General features: G+C 50.1%; 7 protein-coding genes across 7 annotated transcripts; 3 read left to right on the plus strand and 4 right to left on the minus strand.

The window, feature by feature from the left end:
* Positions 1 to 265: 265 nt before the first annotated feature.
* BDW70DRAFT_136748 (DPY30/SDC1 family protein) lies at positions 266 to 1,207 on the minus strand. Its single transcript, XM_073736911.1, has 2 exons — positions 819 to 1,207; positions 266 to 740 (listed from the first exon to the last, which is right to left on the minus strand). Exons 1-2 carry the CDS (start codon positions 989 to 991, stop codon positions 650 to 652), a joined length of 264 nt encoding a protein of 87 aa, XP_073595625.1. The 5' UTR covers positions 992 to 1,207; the 3' UTR covers positions 266 to 649.
* A 580-nt stretch (positions 1,208 to 1,787) lies between these two features.
* BDW70DRAFT_160247 (fanconi-associated nuclease 1) lies at positions 1,788 to 4,406 on the plus strand (the record flags this gene model as incomplete). The annotated part of the gene is made up of 3 exons (XM_073740811.1): positions 1,788 to 2,296; positions 2,365 to 3,823; positions 3,897 to 4,406. The coding sequence occupies 3 exons, from the start codon at positions 1,788 to 1,790 to the stop codon at positions 4,404 to 4,406; spliced, it is 2,478 nt and encodes an 825-aa protein (XP_073595626.1).
* Positions 4,407 to 4,547: 141 nt separating this feature from the next.
* BDW70DRAFT_136751 (40S ribosomal protein uS15) lies at positions 4,548 to 5,750 on the minus strand. Its single transcript, XM_073736912.1, has 4 exons — positions 5,484 to 5,750; positions 5,393 to 5,425; positions 5,019 to 5,065; positions 4,548 to 4,963 (listed from the first exon to the last, which is right to left on the minus strand). The coding sequence occupies exons 1-4, from the start codon at positions 5,683 to 5,685 to the stop codon at positions 4,790 to 4,792; spliced, it is 456 nt and encodes a 151-aa protein (XP_073595627.1). The 5' UTR covers positions 5,686 to 5,750; the 3' UTR covers positions 4,548 to 4,789.
* A 3,814-nt stretch (positions 5,751 to 9,564) lies between these two features.
* BDW70DRAFT_55098 (uncharacterized protein) lies at positions 9,565 to 10,096 on the minus strand. Its single transcript, XM_073744266.1, has one exon. The coding sequence runs from the start codon at positions 10,007 to 10,009 to the stop codon at positions 9,719 to 9,721; it is 291 nt and encodes a 96-aa protein (XP_073595628.1). The 5' UTR covers positions 10,010 to 10,096; the 3' UTR covers positions 9,565 to 9,718.
* Positions 10,097 to 10,951: 855 nt separating this feature from the next.
* On the plus strand, positions 10,952 to 13,148 carry gprM. Its single transcript, XM_073744267.1, has 3 exons — positions 10,952 to 11,270; positions 11,327 to 11,410; positions 11,464 to 13,148. The coding sequence occupies exons 1-3, from the start codon at positions 11,195 to 11,197 to the stop codon at positions 12,771 to 12,773; spliced, it is 1,470 nt and encodes a 489-aa protein (XP_073595629.1). The 5' UTR covers positions 10,952 to 11,194; the 3' UTR covers positions 12,774 to 13,148.
* Positions 13,149 to 15,286: 2,138 nt separating this feature from the next.
* On the minus strand, positions 15,287 to 17,573 carry BDW70DRAFT_136756 (splicing factor u2af large subunit). Its single transcript, XM_073736913.1, has 7 exons — positions 17,361 to 17,573; positions 17,277 to 17,308; positions 16,764 to 17,229; positions 16,099 to 16,703; positions 15,792 to 16,053; positions 15,532 to 15,743; positions 15,287 to 15,482 (listed from the first exon to the last, which is right to left on the minus strand). Exons 1-7 carry the CDS (start codon positions 17,386 to 17,388, stop codon positions 15,456 to 15,458), a joined length of 1,632 nt encoding a protein of 543 aa, XP_073595630.1. The 5' UTR covers positions 17,389 to 17,573; the 3' UTR covers positions 15,287 to 15,455.
* A 199-nt stretch (positions 17,574 to 17,772) lies between these two features.
* On the plus strand, positions 17,773 to 19,105 carry BDW70DRAFT_160251 (8-oxoguanine glycosylase OGG1; the record flags this gene model as incomplete). Its single annotated transcript, XM_073740812.1, has 3 exons — positions 17,773 to 17,867; positions 17,911 to 18,674; positions 18,720 to 19,105. 3 exons carry the CDS (start codon positions 17,773 to 17,775, stop codon positions 19,103 to 19,105), a joined length of 1,245 nt encoding a protein of 414 aa, XP_073595631.1.
* Between the last annotated feature and the right edge of the window lie 288 nt (positions 19,106 to 19,393).

Genomic DNA, 19,393 nt, shown 5'->3' on the forward strand with positions numbered 1-19,393 from the left:
TATTGATTCTATTGATGAGGTTGCTAAGGTTGCTAATTTTTACGCTCACACTACGGCACACGTCTTGATGTTCTACCTCCGTTGTAGTCTCCCACGGCATCGCACCTCTTATGTCTCATCTCTGCTTTGCACTAACCATTGCCCTCAGGAGACCCATATCCTTATAAGTTTCCAGCACTGGATTCTCTCTCGTCAATACCTCCATGGATCTGGTTAATATTCTTGTCTTGACTAGAGCTAGAGATAGAAATGCCACTTATTGCCAGATTTTCCGTTGTCCATCATTAGTTTGACACCAACGTCTAGCTCTTTCCGCGGCTCGTAGGCGGCATCAGCCGGCCATATATGACAGTCTCGTTCTTCGTCTCCTTCCTTATACAAGTTCTTCACCTGGACGAAATGGTCACCCCGTAGCACCAGACCGTTTTGGCATCGAATGAATGAGTACCAAGTAATAAGGTGGAGCGCAAGAACGGGCGAGCGCAAGCTCCATGGTAAAGGTAGAAACAGGAAGCGCTGCGTTGCTCTTCATGCAACAAACAATAGCCTATCTCTCTCACCTTGACCAGCCGCAAAGTTCATTCGCCTTACACGATGGTGCAATATACAAAATCTGCAGCAACCAAACTCAAGGCTAAGTTCTAGCCGATTACTCCGGCGCGCTCCCTGACTGAGAACCCTCGACCTCATTACTCTTCTGTATGAGGAACTCTCCCAGCACGCGCAGGGGGTTTGCAGGTCTGTTACATAGGTTAGCCAGACGCAGAAACTTAGAAGCCAACCCTCGGGTACTTATAGAACTGCTATGGGCTGCATACTGCTCCTTTGTGACCGTTTTCATCCCTTCCAGCAAATACGGCACGATCTTCTCGTTCATGTAGACGCGCGCTGGCGCGCCGCCAGGGCGGACTGGTGAAGCGATTGGGTCAGCGGCTGCGGTGTGTGCGGATCCGGTCCCGGCTGAGGACATCTGGCTGGTTTCGTTGACCATTAAGTTTGGATTTGGATTCGGCTTTGGTGTTGCTGTTGGGGGAAAGTCTTGTGGTTGTGCAAATACTGGCTGTGGTTGCGCTGGCGGGTGCGTTAAAGTGGTGGTTGGCGTGAAACTGGGGTTGGAGTTGGGATTGACAGTCGGAGGATACGCGATTTGTGCAGTCTTTGACTGGTTGGAAGTTATAAGAATTAAATCAATTGGAAGTTAATGAGAGGAGGTGGTTAGTCGAGGAGTTTAAGAGCGGTAGTGAGAGGAAATGTTGGGCAGTATTTGACATTGCGCGGGCGGAGAGGACGGCGGAGAGAGGTGTGGACCGTAGTAGTATGGACTTACTGGGGCGTTGTCAGTCATAGCTGTTGACCATATGGCATTAATGACCAAAAACCGGTGACTATCACCGAGAAGATCCAGAATCTTTGTGAAATGCTGTGCTTATATGCCAGTTATCATTCAGCAAACACACGATCGAATTGGATTGGTGCTTCCCCTCTTGCAGCTTAATTTACCACGTGACCTCGTGTTCGCCGACACGTGCTGGCGCATCACTTCGCGCTCCGATCGAAAGTCTAGGGGATAACAGGCGACAACGAGTTGTTGGTTTGGAGATCTCGGATAACTGTTGTTCGTTCTGCTCTTTACAGTTGCTCTTGTCTTCCTTCCTTTCTTTAATTCTCGCGGTGAATTGTGTCTGGAATGCCCTCGGTTAGTCCGAGATATATATATTGATAACGCGCGATTACCTACTTATGCCGCACTGGAATTCGATCGCTAAGTCGCACACATTGCTCGCAGGATGTCCCTCTTTGATTATTGGGACACAAATCGCCCATCGATAAAACGCCGAAAGCTCGGAACTGAAGTGCCCTTACCCTTAACAAAGACCGAACGAGACATAGCTGAAGTCCCTAAGGAGTCGCCATCAGACGAAAGTCAAAGCCTCGAGACCGAGGACTCAGTGCCTCTCGCCTCGGCGGAAGAAGGACCTTTGGATGAAAATGATGATGGTGCTATTCCAGGCAGCCAGACTGAGCTCGAGTCTGCTCTTCCTCCCGTCGAAGCTGATACCAAAGCAATAGAGGAGTATGAGTTCTCACAAAAAGCCGGGGACGATGAGGAAAAGGAGTTGTCTTTACAAGAGAGAATGCGGGACGGCAAATGGCGGAAGGGAAAGAGTTCGATATATGTCGATGCGTTCAATCTTGCTCTGGACACAGTTTTAGCTGAGGAAGCGCATCTTTTCAGTGAAGCTGAGAAAGAGGTCTTTCAGCATTGGCGGGAGTTGTCGTATGAGTCGCAGTATCTGTACGTCCCTGAAATCCTCGCTATGTCGCTCTTGGAGTTTGAGGGTAAAAGTGTGACTGACTGGCCAGATATGTCCGCCTCTTTTTGCGCAAGACCTCTGCGTGGCATCGAGTCAATAAATTGGCCTACTACTCGGATATTGTTGATGTGCCGCAAGTTGTAGCCGATCTGCAGAAGACTAGAGAATTGTCTAGCTCTGGGGTTTCGAACGAACAGAATACGTCAGACACATACTCCTCATCTGATATAGGTCTGACTGGCGATTTCCGCTTTGCCAATCCAGTAGATGAGATTACTACTGTGGAGGAAGCGTCGTCACTACTACTTCTCGATGAACTCAAGGTCCTCGCGAAGGAGGCTAAGGTGCAGGGAAAGTCTAAGCAAGAGCTGATAACTGCTTTGCACAAGTCAAGCCAGAAACAGACTGGGCTTGAGTGGAATATTTTGAATAGCTCAAACCGGGAAGAGCATTTTGTCAAGAAGATTTTGGACTACACAGGAGATTGTGTACGGCTGGCTCCCGGCCCTTATGCACTCTTTGAGCGAGTACATCTCGTCTTCTACCGATCGACAGAGTGGACGGAGAAATCCCTCACCACCATTATCCTTGCGAAGATCTCACGCAGGAATTTTCCCGAATACGTCGTCTGCCGCTCAGGCTCAATCTTTCCGTCAAGGGAGATTCTCTTAGAGTTTGAATCGGCTTTGCGGACTCAGTACAAGATAGACAACTTTCTCGAATTCAGCGGAACGCCGACGAGAAGCCGGTTACAGGAGATCAAAAACCTGGCGTGTAAAGTCTATCCCCGATGGAAGATGCTTCTCGAGCAGGAGCAACAAAAGGAAGATACTAGCTACGAGTGCGGAGAGGGCGCATACCTTCGCCGCTTTTCGCCGGCTTGGGTGTACACTAGAATCCTGCACAAGGGTCTCCTTCCTCTTGGTCGTTTCAAAGAGTATAAAGAGGAGCATAAGATGTTGTCTGAACTACTTGCCCAGCGGCTATTCCATCCCGCCAGACGCGGCGCATGGTACCAACGCAGAGCACTCTTGGAAGAGCACTACATGTGGAGCCTTACACCGTTTGAAGGGCGCAACGAAGACTCCCAGAAGAAACACTGGAAGCGCATCGCCCTGCGCACATGCGAGGAAGGCCTTGAGGATCTGTTATGCCACTTAATCTATCATCACGACTTGCAGAAACGGATCCAGAAGCTCGAAAAAGCGCTCAAGATCGTCAAGCGGGAGCAGCACGATTTCGGGCACGTTGCGCTTAGCAAGCCAGAAGAGCGTACAGTTGAGGGTATCCAGATCGAACGAGGAGACTCCCCAGTTCGGACCCCAACATTCACCATGGACCACAACGAGGATGCCCTTACCCCACCACCCAAACGCAGCGGGCCTACTATCTGGATCGACGAGGGTGGAGATGGAGCAGAATGCCGCGTCGAAGCCATGTGTCTCAGTTGGTACCGAGACCACGGCTGGAAGGGATATCACTCTGAGGGTGGTATTCTGCGCACCCTAGTAAGCGTCCTTTCTCTATCATAACGTTTACCCATATATCCACCTAAACAAGAACTAACCATAAACAACTCAGTTCGCCTATCTCTTCTACGACATAATCTTCACGTACATCCCCAATGTTTTTCAGACAATCTTTCAAAGTTGCCCCTTAGACTTGCACACAGACGCTTTCTACCCCTCCCGCGCGTCAGAGATAAACCACCGCCTTGTGCAGATTGCTAATGGCGACGCCACTTCCCTAATCCGCTCCGTCCACGCCCGGTACTCAGAGACACAGCCCTGCGCCATCGGCCTCGACTGGTCGTTCCCGCTTGAGGATTTGCTCGAAATAGCAGAATGTTTCAAGGGGGAAGCGCTGGCTGCCATCTGTAAGATTATGGCGCAGGAGTATCAGGCGCGCGGTGGCGGTGTGCCGGATTTGTTTCTTTGGAGTGTTGAACGAAAAGAGGTGTGTTTTGTGGAGGTGAAAAGTGCTAATGATCGGTTAAGTGATACGCAGAGATTGTGGATTCATGTGTTGCTCGGAGTTGGGGTGAGGGTTGAGCTTTGTAATGCAGTTGCTAGAGAGGTTAGGAGGGTTTGAAGCGGGCATACGCTTGAGTTTTCATGGGGTCGGTAGTTAACAGCTCGTAGATGAAATTTAGACATATATACTATAGATAATCAAGGGACAAATATGCGACCCTAGAGGCAATAGTCATATATCCTACCACGATAAAAGCAATTGGTCCAAGAACTTTTTTTGATTTAGATTTCATCGACTTGCGGAAAGTCATAGTCTAGCTAGCATTGATGATCCTAACTAAGCCCAGCACCGCTTCTCTTCTTTCAAGCAACCATCCATTTCGGAATGATCGCAGAACAGAAAGAGACGATATTTGAACGGCGCGACCTCGACCTGCCGAGAAAACTCAACCCAACCCAGACCTGGGATATCACACACTGAGCTGATAAAAAGCTCACCGTTTAAGCAACCATGGTGCTGGCAGTAGCGGACTCGTACTTCCAGGTGGGAGGGAGGACACCGACGGTCTTGTAGTAGCGGGACAGGCGGTGGATACGGGACTCAATGAGAATGAGGCGGAACTTGCTGTCCTTGTCCTTGCGGTTGCGCTCAAGGTGCTTGCGGACAGCGACGGCCTGAACAGGTTGATTAACGCGGGCCTGGTAATAACTGAAAATCGAGGTAGTTTACCTTCTTGATGAGGTGGTACAGGTCCTCAGGGATCTCGGGGGCAAGGCCTGTGGGACATCACTCTGTCAGCCTTTGTTGACCAAGCAGAGGCATAACCGCAACTGCATTTCTGCGAGCTGGGTGGCTATTACAATGGTGCGCTGGGAAAGTCGGGTTTGTCGCGAGATTTGGAACGCAGATTCGTGCTAGGTTGTCAAGGGTTCATCGTGATGGATTGTAGACCTGCTACCGGTCTTGGCTCCATCTGCATGAAATCTCCTCTTTATCCCGGCAACCATTCGACCAATTCCTGCTGCCCCAAATCTCCAACGCAAAATCCTCTCCTTCGCCCAGCACAACCAGACTACGCTAAGGAATCAAAGGTGATGTCGTACCGTTGGACTTCAGAATACGGAGGATCTTGTTACCTGCGACTCGTTAGCACACAAATCCATCTTACCAGTTCCCGAACAGGAAAAATCTTACCAGTGACAGTCTTAACCTGGGCAACACCGTGGCTGTCACGAAGGACAACACCAATCTGGGAGGGAGAAGCACCCTTACGGGCGAGCTTGCAGATGTGGTCGACAACCTGCTCGGGAGTGATCTTGACCCAGGGAGCGGGGGTGCGAGAGTAAGGCAGAGCAGAAGAGGCAATGCCCTTTCCCTTGGAGTGAAGACGACCCATTGTGAGTGTTGAGGTGAGTGGTGTGTGAGGTTGTCGGACGGGTTGCGGTTGTTGGCGATAGCAAGTCGGTCGGAAGGGAAGTCAAGCGAATCTCGAATTTGGCGACGTCGAAGTTTGAAAATTGATGTGGGGACTAAGTCACGTGAATTACCTTGTTGTGGGTCACGTGATTTGATTCGCTTAGCGCTCTATGATTTATTTTTTCCTGTCTTTAACTTACGACCGCTCCTGTTCTGAATTGGACTGTCACAGCAGAAGATCCTGCCGGTCGGTCATGGGCCATTTTCCCCTTGACCACAAGAAAGACATCGATGCTATGCTACGTGTCCATTAGAGAGAAAGAGAGAGAAGAGACAAAAGAAGTTTGTGATTCGTGAGGATTGAGATACGTTCTGGGTTGCATAAATAGTCCAGGTAAGCTTTTCCAACACCTGCCTCTCTCACCTTTGCATGATGAAACACACCTTTCTTTCAATAATTTCTGGTACCTCTTATGTCAGGGTCTCAGTCCTCGTGGTCGAGCCCAATGATCTAAATGGACTTCTGATACCATCTTGATTTGCAACCGTCACTCAACCGCTGTTGTCAAAAACAGAGCTAACTAATGAATAGGTCATGGAACACACTCTTTATATAATGCCCGTTTTTTATCGTCCTCGGTCTGGATTACGACTCGGGGCTCGACGTTTTTATCTCAGATAGCATACGTAGTCTTCAATGAAATTCTTTATCATTGCCTCTTTGAAGCTTGTTTCGTGTCCAGACTTATACTGAACCACTAGGGTTATCGGGTAGAGGACTGGACAGCCTGGACTTGACCAGGCTCCTGCTTGTCAATATACGCTACCAGCCTGCCAAAATTTCACCCTAGCTGTCGGGTAGTTGCTGTGATATTCTTGCTTTTATCCCAGCTCAATAGTTTACAACATACCGGCCGTAGACGATTCTGTTGCCTTGAAAGGACTACAAGCAAGACGAGTTCTTGGCATGCGCCGCGCAATGCTAGAACAGGAAAGGTTGTAGCAACTGCGCTCAGAAAACTGCATTCAAGAAGTAAGGGGACTGTACGTTTCCAGCCCTACGTAGCATCATTCAGAATATCTTGATGCAAGTTGCAAGCTTTCTGCAGTTGTACCACACTGCTTTTCAAGCCACCAAAGCGCCCCAGGCTGGATCGTGATGTAGAAGACTAGAAGCAAGAATGTGCATGAACAGCTCCCTTCCTGCAGCCTTGTGTTTAGGGGTATCCTTGGTCATGGTCCCTAACTTCGTGCAGGCTCACGGAGTAATATCTGCGCGGAGTTCCAGCACAGTACTTCAGTTCCTACACTATTCCGAGATATCCCATTCAGCAGGCGGCATATTTTTGCGTGTAACGTTGAAGCGGATTCTTTGGGCACAGATTGCAGATGGCGCTGGTGATGACGACACACTGGACTGATCCTGGATCAAGGTCCTTTGTCAACCCCTGTACACTATCTATGGTGAAGCTGGAATGAAGATTTTGGTTAGGACATATGGCGTAGCACGGCTTCAAGTGGCTGATCAATGATAAAGGAAGCTGCGCCCTTAGACATCTGCGCCTTTCACAATAAACAGCTGTTAGGCTGGTCGAGAGTAGAAGGGCGAAAAATGGAGCGAGAAGTATTCGGGTGTCATGTGTACAATCCGCAAACTTCATTAGGTACGCTTGAGGATAAGAACTCAGCTCGGCGGGACAGATATGTATAACCAGCCGGCCATCCAGTGTTGGCTGTTGGTCAGCGGGAAGAATATGGGAAATGGATCGAATCCTGGGAGAACCAGATACGGAAGCTCGTATCAGATTCACAAATCAGAGCCATAATACGCAGTCAAGTAATGTTTTGTAAAGACAGTGGCAGAACAGAGCTCAATAACTCGTTCGCATCTCGATCGTATGTCCAGGCGCTGCACCAGGGCGTAGAGAAAGCAATCAGAATTCAAAAGCTGCAGGTGAAGTCAAGACAAAGCTGCCGAATCCCACGGGCTGCAGCCACGTAACGAATAGACCAACCTACAACCGTCGTGAGTGGCTCGCCTGCAGAACCAACAGGTCTCACAGTCACCTTTAGCCCTAAGTAAGCGGCGCCGATTGGCCGGGCGCAGATGTGATCTTGCCGACCGCGCGCTTATGCGTTGTCCACACAGAAGAGTTATCTGCAGCGTCACTAGGATGAGAGATTTGCGGAGGATCGACGAAACACGCCACGGTGGTGAATCTGTGATGTTGATGAGATCCTTGGGAACGTGACCTGAGCTTGATCCTTCTGTATGTCGACTGAGCGACCAGCAAGTCATAGCAGCTTGATCTGACAGCCAAGATGTCCTATCGCTTTGGGAAAAGAGGTATCTCGATAGGGTAGATGTTGCCATTTCTACTGGTCGATGACTTCTTGGGCTATACCCTCAGCAGACGGAGCCCACCGATCTCCGTCTGTGCAGGTTAGGAATCCTGGTCTATTCGTCTGCTGCGGCAATTCGCCATTTATGCGTCGCGATAACGTCAAAATGGGAAAGAGAATCACCAGCAGCTCTCCGGAGCATCAAAAACTGCATGGCTAAGCAATCATAATCAGGCACAAATCTTGCGTTCCCAATTCCGACATCCATAGCCTCATTCGGCTCTAGAAAAGGCCTTGCGCTTCACTAGCTCTGGTGAAGGCGATGGCTCCGCGTAATCCCGTCAAATCCTCTGAGTTGTAGGTACTGTTGTTTAAAACAATGCGGACCCCAGCATAATGTCGTTCAGTGTGAATAATGCAAGTCTTGCGCGCTGACAGAGAAGCAGGTCTTTTTCAAACGCTGAAAACTTCGCTGGACAAGCTCAACAGACTGTTCCCGCGGAGATGAGTGCCGGTTAGAGTCGAAGCTGACAGAGCATTAGAGAACTTCACTGCTTACCGCAAGGCCGGAGTAAGCTGCGAGCAGTTAATTGATAGTCGCGTCGTATCCTATATATTGTGGCTGTTATCGCAGGGTCTCGAGCGTTACACTAACTCTAATTGCCTCCTCCGGGTTGGTATGATTTGGATAGAATCAATATGCGACTTGGGGTTGAGGCGAACTTCACACCATGTAATAATTTCGCGACAGAGCCTTGGACTCTTGGTTGATTCTGGGCGCAATATTAATTACTCCGTAGTGTTGTTACAAACACTTCGATGAAGCCTGAAATAGATCTCCACATATGGAACGAACTAGCGGCGTCTCACTTCGTTTTGGCCCAGGCAGGCATGATGGCTTATGGCATGCCCGCAAACCGCTAGTTGAACCGTCGGCGAGAACAATTACGCGAGTAGTCGCAGCCTACAGGCGTTCTAGGTCCGGATCTAATACAAGAAAAGCAGTTGGTGTGGATCATGCTTAACTGCTTCTTGACGCTTGAAACAAATGGACAAGCTGAGATCGGCGTCGCAGCTATTCGTGGAAAGAACTCGAGAAGATGCCGAAAATCTATACTTGATTGCGAAAAAGCTCGAACTCGTGCGCGACAGTTGAAGATACTGTGCCATTGTGCTAGATTTTCTGGAACCGGTTCGGGAACCGACTTTCTGCCGAATTTTCATGGTTGCTCGTTGGCCAAGAAAGGCACAGGAACACTAATCGAACACGCGCGCAGGTTGCCCTATTCAGAGTTAGTCTCGCATGGACGCCTAAGTGGTGGCCAGATTATGAGGCTCTATATCAATGCTCATCTCAAATGAATATCTCGGCAGCCATGGAAAGTAATTTTGAGTCCGTGATTGCTGACGTACAAAGAATCCGATGCCATCAGGCTATCATTTCGGAAGATGTCGAAATCATACCCGCAAGCCGGGCGAAGCGAAACTTTAAGTGACATATTTCGGAGCGATCATTGCCTGGGAAAACCCACTCTGTACGTGGAAAGTTGAGACTTAAGAGGATACTCACGAGTCGTATACCGGCGTCGATTCGCCAAACGGTGTACCGTGTGGAGGAAACACAGGAGGCCTCAACTCCAGTGGATCAAGCTGCCTCAAAAATATCCCGGTCAGCCAACTGGCATGGATGCTGGATTAAGGCCCATGGCTGGATACTCAGGCAGAGAATAAATGACAATATCATTCAGAACGGGAATAAGCAGGTAAAATTTCCGGAGTAAAGCGGTTGTTATTCGCTCAAGGAATGAGTAACGGTCACACAGCCGAGCTGACAGACGCTGCCATGCGCCAGTGGCCTCGTGCAAAAGTCGACGACAAGGCACCAGGGGCAAGGTTGCAGCAGCTGTGGCCGTGATGAAGAGACGGCCGAAGTTTCTTTGGGCGACAGCTTCAATCAGCATGGACGAGCCACGGAAACTGCATGGCTAATGCCGCCTTGAGGCACTAGGTCTGGACTTGATACTGTTTGTAGTATAGCGGGAGGCGAGTGGAGGGGCTGGCGGATGGCCTGACGGAGCCGCGGATCCTTGTCAGCTGCGGGTAAACGTACAGTAGCAGCCATCACTGGGCTGGACTATCGGGGTCACTTACTCGAGGAACAATGCTTAGGAGAAGGCAACTCACGGAGCAATAGCGGACGGTGCTATTTCGACTATGGCGAGTCGAAATTTCCGGCGTTCTGGGTACGGCACTCCCTGATCCTTGCTGGGAGACTTTGCAACTTCTCGTGGCGTACTGCGTACTCTGTACTAACACTCCAGGCCCAGGGCAACCAGAGGCGGGAGACTAAAATAGATCGCGGATGGTGAATCGTGGAGCAATTGATGGCGACTGGCGAGCCTGTGAGCCTCTCGACGTCGACCGAAGAAAGAAAGAGTTCTCGAGAGTGGGAATGGATTAATTACCTAATTACCGAGTAAGATTCGATACGGTACGGTACCCCGCCAACCAGCCCTTCCTTACGCCCACTTTGGGCTCATCTTGATACACCTCTAAGTTCTGGTCACCGGCTGATTGGAACCGCACAAGACTCTAGCGTGCTGCTTTCAGTACCCATGCGTTTCTTTGGACTCTGGGTGAGTCTGGATGCGCACTACTCCATTGCTCTCCACCTATCCCTCACTCGCCCCCCCTTGATGCCAAGTCTGTCTCCGCCGATGTCTCGAGGGTTCTCTTGCAGGGCTCAATCCAATCATGTCCAGCTGGAGGCAAATCGCGTTGACTTCCGTGCCTGCGGGTGAACAGACCTCCAGCTTGCTCATCATTCGTCCCACAAATCTCTTTTCATCGATGCTGCTGGGGACCGTCAATCCGTCACAGACCAGCCCGTACTATATCTGGCTGTGCCTCGCCCCTCTCTCACCCACGCCTGCTTCTCCCTCCTTTTCTGCTTTTGATGCGATAACTCGATAATCACATCCTTGTTCGCTCAACCGCAGTCGTCGCGCAGCTGCGAGCCTCTGCCACGAGGTCTCCAACCCCGATTCTACACACAAGACACTGCACCCGAGATATGACCAACACGCTCAACGTCGCATCGGCCGCATCAGTTACGTTTCAAGAATCGCAATAGTGACACTTGCAGCATGTCTGGGAACAACCTGCATGGAGAGTGTCCGGTTCCGTACTACCAGGAGTCTTTCTTCGACAATGATGGTGGATGTACGTTGTTACTTAACATCTTCAGGCTCAACACCACCGGCTAATGCGATCAATAGTTCTCCAAGGACGTCTCTGCCAGGCCTTGGGCAATGCCACCTGCTGTCTGCCATGCCCGCAGGCATCGTGGATGTGGGGTGAAGGTACGGCTCCACTCACTGACGCTTTCATAGTTCTTACTGACACTATCTCGCAGACATCCAAGAACAAACGAAAATCGCAAGCTGGGTGTCCGTCGCCGTATTACCGCTCTGCATCTTCCTACTCGTATCCTATGCGGTATTGCCGGCGAAGCGCACACATCGTCACTACTTGAGCATCTGCTTCACTCTGGGCATTTGCTGCATGCAGATTGCGTTTATTATCCCTCTCGGTACGAAGCCGGACCAATGCTACAATGAGATCACGCCTAGGGACATGTACTCCAGCCTATCATGCGCCTTTACCGGCGCAATGCTTCTCTTCGGCGGATGGGTGGTTGTGGTATTCAGCTTTATCCGCACCGTTGCGTTCCATCTTCAAGTCTGCTGGGAGGTGATCCTTGGCCCTCGGTTTATGTGGGGGGCATTTATTTGCGGGTTGGGCGTACCGATCATTGGAACGTCTGTGATGCTTGTCTTAACAGGTGTATCGTTTCGATTCGGGGACGTGTGCCACATCAATATCGAGAAGAGTTTGCAGGACTACTGGATACCCGTGATAGCGTTTTCAGGCGCAGCCCTGATCATGCAGTTCACCACCATGGGATACTGCATGCACATCTACATCAAGTCCCTCTACGACACCGCTTCGACCACCAACAGCTCCAATGTTCATTCCTACACCGCGAGCGCGGTCACCCTGAGCGCGCGTCAAGCATATCGCCGCGTCCGCAAGATACTCAAGCTACAATGGCGAAGCAACTGTCTTGTCCTCGTCATCCTCGCCAACGTCCTCATTTTCGCTGTGATTTTCATCAGAACTAATAACCAGACCGAAATGTCGGCGGAAAATCTCGAAAAAGCCCTACCGTGGCTTCTATGTCTCGCAGCAAGCGAAGGCGACGCGAAAAAATGCGTCGACAAAGCCGAAGAATTCGGACCAAAGAAAGCAACACTGCTTGCGCTCCTCATCCTGCTAACCCTCGTCGGATTCTGGAACTTCATCCTCTTCGCGCGTCCTTCCATGTTCGTTGGATGGTGGGACCTGCTGTTCCGGTCCAAGGACAATGCCCAGTTTGAATTTGTTTCTGCCGACGCTCGGAAGAAACGCAGCGACGCAAGCAACTACGAGATGCTATCACCCTATAAGAATCCGGAGCCATACGTCGAGCCCTTCGCGGAGCCCCAGATCCGCTCCCCTAGCCCCGCGTACACGTCACGGACACTGAGTCCCGACCTGAATAACCACTACGGCCGGGACGCGCGATATGTGCGGCCGTCTATGAGCTTCTCTGTTCCACGACCGCCGACCTCGCCAGGCAGGGATTGGGATCCAGCGACTACATTTGCACAGGGATACCGATGACAGTTGGTTCTCTCATTTATGTTCCATATGTTATTATGTTTAAAAAAGCAATGTATATCTACGACGCGCACGACTATACCCTAATTTCTTTTCTTTTCTTTTTTTTTTTTCTTTGTTTATTCAGCAGGTCAGGTATTCTGACGTGCATATTCGCCGGAATAGCCACGGCACCGGCCAAGACGCCGAGCGGCCGTACAATTTCGCTTCTTTTTGCCTTGACTATCTACATCGTGAGTGGACGTGTTACAAGGGCCGGAGTATTCAGGAGTAAAGTGGCGTACAACCTGGAATTCTTAGAAGGAGCGCATGGAGTTTAGAACCTGGCATAGCAATACAATAATGTTACGTTCAATAGTGTGAGGAGCGCGACGTCAGTACGTTGGCAGTTTGGACCAGAGTTGGTAGGTGATGCCTGACACTTCCATGGATGCTCTTCCTTGCAGATCATACGACGCGCAAGCCTAAAATACCGAGTACAAGCAATAGGACGAGTTCGAGTCCCAACCCATCATTCTCATTGAAACCGGTAGGTATTAAGTAGATCTACACCACTACCCGTGGTAAAATCCAGTTCCAAACCATCGAACCTCTCTCCGAATTTTTAGATATGGTGGAGCTGGAGGTGTTCTGGGTATGGGTACCCAGTATTAGACGGATAGCCCTGGACTTGACGTCTGGAGAACGTCAGCCCAATCTGACTCGACGGGCATTACTCTTTCTCAGTCTCATGACAATGACTGCCTACCTGCCCAGCAGCTACGTATTACTTTCTGAATCCATGGGATACCGATGAGTTTACATGCAGCACCAACTGTTCCAGGCGGGATAGTCGAACTGTAGTCTGAAACCCATTCTCCTCACCGGCCACCCATGGATCCTCCTTAGTCTTCAGGTAAAATACTCCGCCTGCACACATGGTTAGACATAGAGTGGATGTCGCTTCCTTCGCCTCTTCTCACCACGTGGGAAGCCTTGAAAGTCTTGGAACTGAACTTGAAACTACCGGGCCCAACTCAAATAAACATTCTTAGCCAGCCCATATCATGTACTAGGAACATGGTGGCCTTGTACAGTGAATGTGGCCGGGCAGATTTAGCCCCGGGATTCGCATTCCAGAATGTTTCTGATTCTCCCTATCCCTGCTAATATTTCATTATTTCTTCGTCCTATACATAATGTAAGTGCCAATAGACAAACCCTGCCGGAGCACCCCGGCGTTACGCAGCTACCATCACCAGGGACACAAAAAGCGCACTTTCATCTATTTCGGGAATTCACCCCGTTGAGCGTAGTGTCGAGACGGCATTGCCGTGTCAAACTCTACGCTACCCTTGTCTTTGCTCATTATCGGGTTGGTTGGATGAAATAGGATACCAGTCTACCCCCGGGCCAGCGAACGTAGAGCTAGTTTACCCAGTCAGCTGGGATTATGGTTGGAATGCTTCTCCTTACTGTGCGAGACTCGGTCGCACCTCTCTCCTATTACCGGTAGACATATTTGGCTCGTCGTTTACTATATCGTTTACTATAGACTGTACCTGTCAGAATTTAGCGGAAAGTCAATCTGAGTCATGGTCCTTTTGGCTTGCGCTACTCCGAGGTCCCTTCCGTACCGAACTGAGACGGACTGAGGCTGGAATAGCAGTAGATCGCCGTGACAGTGTTGGCGTAAGACGGTATCCATTTATACAGAGTAGGCAGGTCGATTTAGTCGAGGTTACAGGGTTCGGAGACTCGGAAGTACAGTAATTAGTGCGTTATCTACTCTATATACCAAAGTACGAAGCTAAAGCAGTTTGTATCGGTATCTGTATTACGCTGTCAGAAACAATATATTGTTTACTCAATTAACTCCAATGGTACGAGACCGATGAGGTAGATCATCTCATCTCCCCCAGCAATGATAGACAAACATGTTCAATGTTGATTTGACTATTTTACGTTCAATATTCACTGTTAATGGTCAATTCATTTTAATCCATTTTTAACCATTTCGTTCCGCAATGTCATTACTTAAGTGGAGATCCACGTATTTGCCCACTTTCCATCTTGAAAACAATATATGTGGAACAAACTGTGGATCGAGATATCACTCAATCTCAATCTGAGTATCGAATCGAACTGCGGAGTTACCCGCTAGGACGAAGGTGGTTCAATGTAACGTGGTTGAGTGCAATCGCTCTTCCCCTCGACTTTCCCCGCAAAAGCCGTTCTATCTACTTCGGCATATTGAATGGTGCTGCTGGGGTGTTCATCCTTGCCTCGGTCTGGGTTTAGCATAAACAGAGGGCAGCACCAGTACAAGAGGGCGAATTGGGAGTCGAGTCCTTGGTCAATTTCATGTGATGCACTCGTGGAACATGGGATTCGGTATGGACACTATCGTATTTAGCATTACTAGCTCGAGGCCAAAGCTTAAGCTCTACCTACAGGGTGTCCAAGTGTCTATGGACAGGCAGGCTGAACTAATTCATCATATTTATCATAATGCCAGACCGCAGACTTGACTACTGGGACACTAGTACAAACCAGAAAGAGGTTGGATCTTTGCATTGATCGCTATGATACATCATTAATTCAAGGAGAAGCCTGGCCCTGTTGATCTCCCGGGAATCTCAGATAGAAAGGATAGATAGAAACATCGTGGAATGAGCAAGACATAAGACGTTTCAATATGGCGAACTACCAGGCATTGACGTCAAAGTTTTCCTGCAACCGTTAGACAACTGTTGTTTCCTCAGCGATTTATGAAACTTACCTCGGAGAAGTAAGTCGTGACGACTGTCCGGTCGGAAAACTTCCTGCCCGCGAGCGACTTCAATGCCGCTGTTGTCGCTTCAACGGTTTCGAACTTGACAAAGATCTTGCCCACGCCTGGAGACTGTCGGCTGCCGCCCGTCGGGCGTGGGATCTTCAGTTCGAGAACACGGCCGAACTTGGAACACTCGTCGCGTACATCGTCGCAGATTTCTGTCTCGTCAGCACACCACTAATCAATGAGAAAGAAACGGAACCTACCCTCGTAATCCTCGTTGTCCATGAGCTCCTCCGGTGTCACCATGTTCAGCAGCTGCAATACACGGCTGCTCTCCAGATCCTGAGACGTGGTTTTGGCGAACATTGACATCGCATTAACCCCCATGTCCAACCCAGCTGCCTGGGTCATTCCGATGCTAGCCCGGACAACCTTGAGGTGCCGGTCTCCCAACTCCATGCCGTTGAGACCTTGGACAGCGATGGTAGTAGTGTTAGGATCAGCGTACTCGCAGAAAGCAATTCCCTGTCACGATTAGCTATGCACGTCATTGATACCCCAAGAACTTACCCGAGATTCCTCCGTCGAAGAGTCTTTCACCAGAACAAAAGACTTGAGCTCGCCGAAGGACTTCAGCAGCATTGTTACCGGCTCTTCTGGAATGTATTGCGGAATATTTGAGACACAGATCTTGTTGGGTGAGTCTGGAACATCCTTCATGCCAGACGCTCCTTCCAGATCCTGCTCAGCAAGGTTGGGAACAATGTAGTCCTTGGGTCGTCGCACTTCCAGTCCCTTAGCTGCACCGTTTTCCCCGTTACTCTCATGCTCTCCCATAGTTATGCCATCCAAAGCAAGCGCCACTGTGGTATCATTGGGTGACTTGAACTCTAGCAGTGCAAAAGAGTGGTCGTCGGAGATCTGGGCTGAGATACATGGGTCCACGCTTTGGATAACATTCAGACCGTTGAGTTGAAGGTTGAAAAAAGAAACCAAGTTTTCGACAGTCGCGTTCGGCGGCAGGTTGTACACGAACAAACGTTTTGCCTGTCGAGAGTTGGACGGCTTAAGCGCCGAGGTATCTGCAGAGCCACCGCCCGACTGGTTCATGAAAGCCTGAAGGCGGCTGGGGTCCATCGGCTGTTGTCGAGGAGCTCCGGGAAGGGGGAACATGCCTAAATCGTCAGCTGTGCTCTACACGGGAGGCGCTCTGCCAAGGGAGAAGCAATCCTTACCTGATAGCTTTGCCTGCTCCGCGGTGACATTCTCGTATCCAGGAGGCTTAATGTCCCACTGTGTCAGACGCCGCTTGCGCGTTAACACGGACGGCACATCAGTCAAATCGGGCGTCGGCTCCCTTTTGCGTGAAGGAGAGGGGCTTCTCTTTCGATCTCTCTTGTCTCCTCCGCGCTCCCGGTCGCCGCGATCTCTCCTAGGCCGATCCTCGAATAAATCTCTATCCCTCTCGCGACGCGATGGCCGATCATCGTAGTCTCTGCGTCGGCGATCGCCTCGGTCCCGGTCAAAATCCCGATCATCCCTACGGCTCGAGTAGCGATCCTCCCGTTCCCTCGCGCGGTAGTCACGACTAGAGGAGTATGAATCAGCTTCGGCTTCGCGCCGAGAGCTCCTGGAACCGTAATGTGGTGATCTTGACCGTCTTCTCTCCCCCCTATCTCCACGTTCGCGTCTCTCGTCGCGCTATCCGAATGTTAATGGAGCTCTGTGAATTAAGCCTAAATACTCACGTAGTAGTCCCTTGAGCGACCAGAATCCGCACCTGAGTGAATTAGCATGATTCAAGCCAGGTAGTCAGCATAAAAGCAGCTCACCTCTAGAGGAATAAGTATCGCCGTTCATCCTGAAACGAGCACGATTCTACTTGTGAGCTCCTTTCGAACTTTGTCGTTTCGGGTGGCAATGCCGCGGTCGATTTGCTACCGAGAGAACTGCGGAACTGGAGAATATAAATATGCTTTGAAAACAATGGGTATAACTCGAAAATCAAGGTCCAGAAGTCGACGAATAATTTCTGGATGAAAGCTGCGCTGGGCGAAAACTCGCAGAATCACTTCCAAAGTCTCGATCGGCGCGAGCAATATGGGCACTAGACTATATGGGGTTAGCAATAATTAGGCGGAAGACAGACCGCTCCCTATCTTAAAGATAACTACGGCAGAATCATCTTTCTGTTCCTCAATTCTACGTCTGGTCACAGTCCCATCCTTATACTTCCAAGTCATCATGACGGTGGGCGCCTTTTCAGAATGGCGCAAGCTGCCAATTGGCCTTAGTGAACTATGCATAAATACCACGCTGCGATGCGGGCAAACATTCCGGTACTTAACCTCACTTTTCACTTACCAACTGCTAACTTGGCAGATGGCACAAAGTTCCCGATAACGATGAATGGCGCTGCGTCCTCTACGGTCGTCTCGTCTCGCTCAAGCAAGATCCATCGCATCTATATTACCGGACATACGTCAAGTTCAAGCCCTCGGGCTCATGCAATGGCAGCGACTCCGATTCCGAGGACACCACTCTGGCAATCATAAAGCACTACTTCAATCTGACCTCAAACCTGACAACCCTCTATGCGCAATGGTCCTCATCGGACCCCAACTTCCGCAAGAAGGCTTCTCAGTTTACAGGTATTCGCATTCTCCGCCAGGACGCCTGGGAAGCTCTTATATCGTTCATTTGCAGCAGCAATAACAACATCGCACGAATTGGTCAGATGGTTGAGAAGCTGTGTACGAACTACGGTGTGCACATCGCTGATGTTGATGGCCGTTCATATCATGACTTTCCGCCTCCGGAGAGATTAGCGGAGGGTGAAGGTGTTGAAGCTCGTTTGCGGAGCCTAGGGTTCGGATATCGCGCGAAGTATATATATCAGACGGCAGTTATTATTGCAAAACAGAAAGAGAACGGGTGGTTAAACTCACTGCGGAACCCTGAAGCGCCTGCTTTTGGGCTGGAGGTTGTTGCTGGGCAGGAAGGGGAGATGCCGCCGGAGGGGCGGAGTGGGTATCGCGAGGCGCATGAGAAATTGCTAGAGCTACAAGGAGTTGGACCCAAGGTTGCCGACTGCGTGGCTCTGATGGGGCTGGGGTGGGGAGAATCTGTCCCAGTGGACACCCATGGTGAGTCTTTCATTCTTCCTTTTATTGCCAAACTGACTGGTGTAGTCTGGCAGATTGCTCAAAGAGACTACAAATTCGGCAAGGGATCCCACAGGTCCCTGACAAAGGCTACGTACGATGCCGTGGGGAATCACTTCCGCAAGCTCTGGGGCAAAGAAGCCGGCTGGGCTCATAGCGTGTTGTTTACGGCCGATTTGAAGACATTTTCGGATCGGTTGGTTGCTACAACCAAGCAGGCAAAGGTTGATATCGAGGCGAAACAGGAAGAAGAAGGGACGAAGATTACAGCAACAACGACGGAAATGAATGTGGCCTTGAAGCGAACTGCAGGTGAAGGCAAGATCAAGCTGGAGTCAGACGATAAGCAAGTGGAATTAGTGACAGGATCTACCACTAGCACACGAAGGACTTCAAAACGACTTCGGCGGTGAGCTGTGAAGCTAGTTATAAGAGGAAACCAATTCTGCAACACTCATGCGCGAGAAGTGCTCTGTCGGTCGTTCAGCAATCTCGAAACTTGCGTTTCGCGCATCCGGAAAAAGAACTTTGCCATCCAATATCGCAAATTGGCGTCTAGCCAGTTTCAGGCGCTTCAGTACCCTCAATATTCCTGGCAGTGGATCTCTTATTTGATTTGAAACCCTTGCCGTAGGTAAAGGGACTACCAATGTTTCAGGATTTGCTTCTAAATAGCTATTCTTGGCCATCCCCTCAGTCGA

Source organism: Aspergillus foveolatus, assembly GCF_047715535.1.
Source record: "Aspergillus foveolatus strain CBS 279.81 unplaced genomic scaffold BDW70scaffold_26, whole genome shotgun sequence".
NCBI classification, from domain to species: Eukaryota; Fungi; Ascomycota; class Eurotiomycetes; order Eurotiales; family Aspergillaceae; genus Aspergillus; species Aspergillus foveolatus.

Coding starts and splice junctions, on each gene's coding strand:
- BDW70DRAFT_136748 (XM_073736911.1), bottom strand. CDS start 991: ATGGTCAACGAAACCAGCCAGATGTCCTCAGCCGGGACCGGATCCGCA. Junction 741..818: donor AAAACGGTCACAAAGGAGCA/GTATGCAGCCCA, acceptor CCTATGTAACAG/ACCTGCAAACCCCCTGCGCG.
- BDW70DRAFT_136751 (XM_073736912.1), bottom strand. CDS start 5,685: ATGGGTCGTCTTCACTCCAAGGGAAAGGGCATTGCCTCTTCTGCTCTG. Junction 5,426..5,483: donor CCAGGTTAAGACTGTCACTG/GTAAGATTTTTC, acceptor AACGAGTCGCAG/GTAACAAGATCCTCCGTATT. Junction 4,964..5,018: donor TGTACCACCTCATCAAGAAG/GTAAACTACCTC, acceptor CAACCTGTTCAG/GCCGTCGCTGTCCGCAAGCA.
- BDW70DRAFT_55098 (XM_073744266.1), bottom strand. CDS start 10,009: ATGCTGATTGAAGCTGTCGCCCAAAGAAACTTCGGCCGTCTCTTCATC.
- gprM (XM_073744267.1), top strand. CDS start 11,195: ATGTCTGGGAACAACCTGCATGGAGAGTGTCCGGTTCCGTACTACCAG. Junction 11,271..11,326: donor CTTCGACAATGATGGTGGAT/GTACGTTGTTAC, acceptor TGCGATCAATAG/TTCTCCAAGGACGTCTCTGC. Junction 11,411..11,463: donor ATCGTGGATGTGGGGTGAAG/GTACGGCTCCAC, acceptor ACTATCTCGCAG/ACATCCAAGAACAAACGAAA.
- BDW70DRAFT_136756 (XM_073736913.1), bottom strand. CDS start 17,388: ATGAACGGCGATACTTATTCCTCTAGAG. Junction 17,230..17,276: donor GTCGCTCAAGGGACTACTAC/GTGAGTATTTAG, acceptor ACATTCGGATAG/CGCGACGAGAGACGCGAACG. Junction 15,744..15,791: donor GGACAACGAGGATTACGAGG/GTAGGTTCCGTT, acceptor CTGACGAGACAG/AAATCTGCGACGATGTACGC.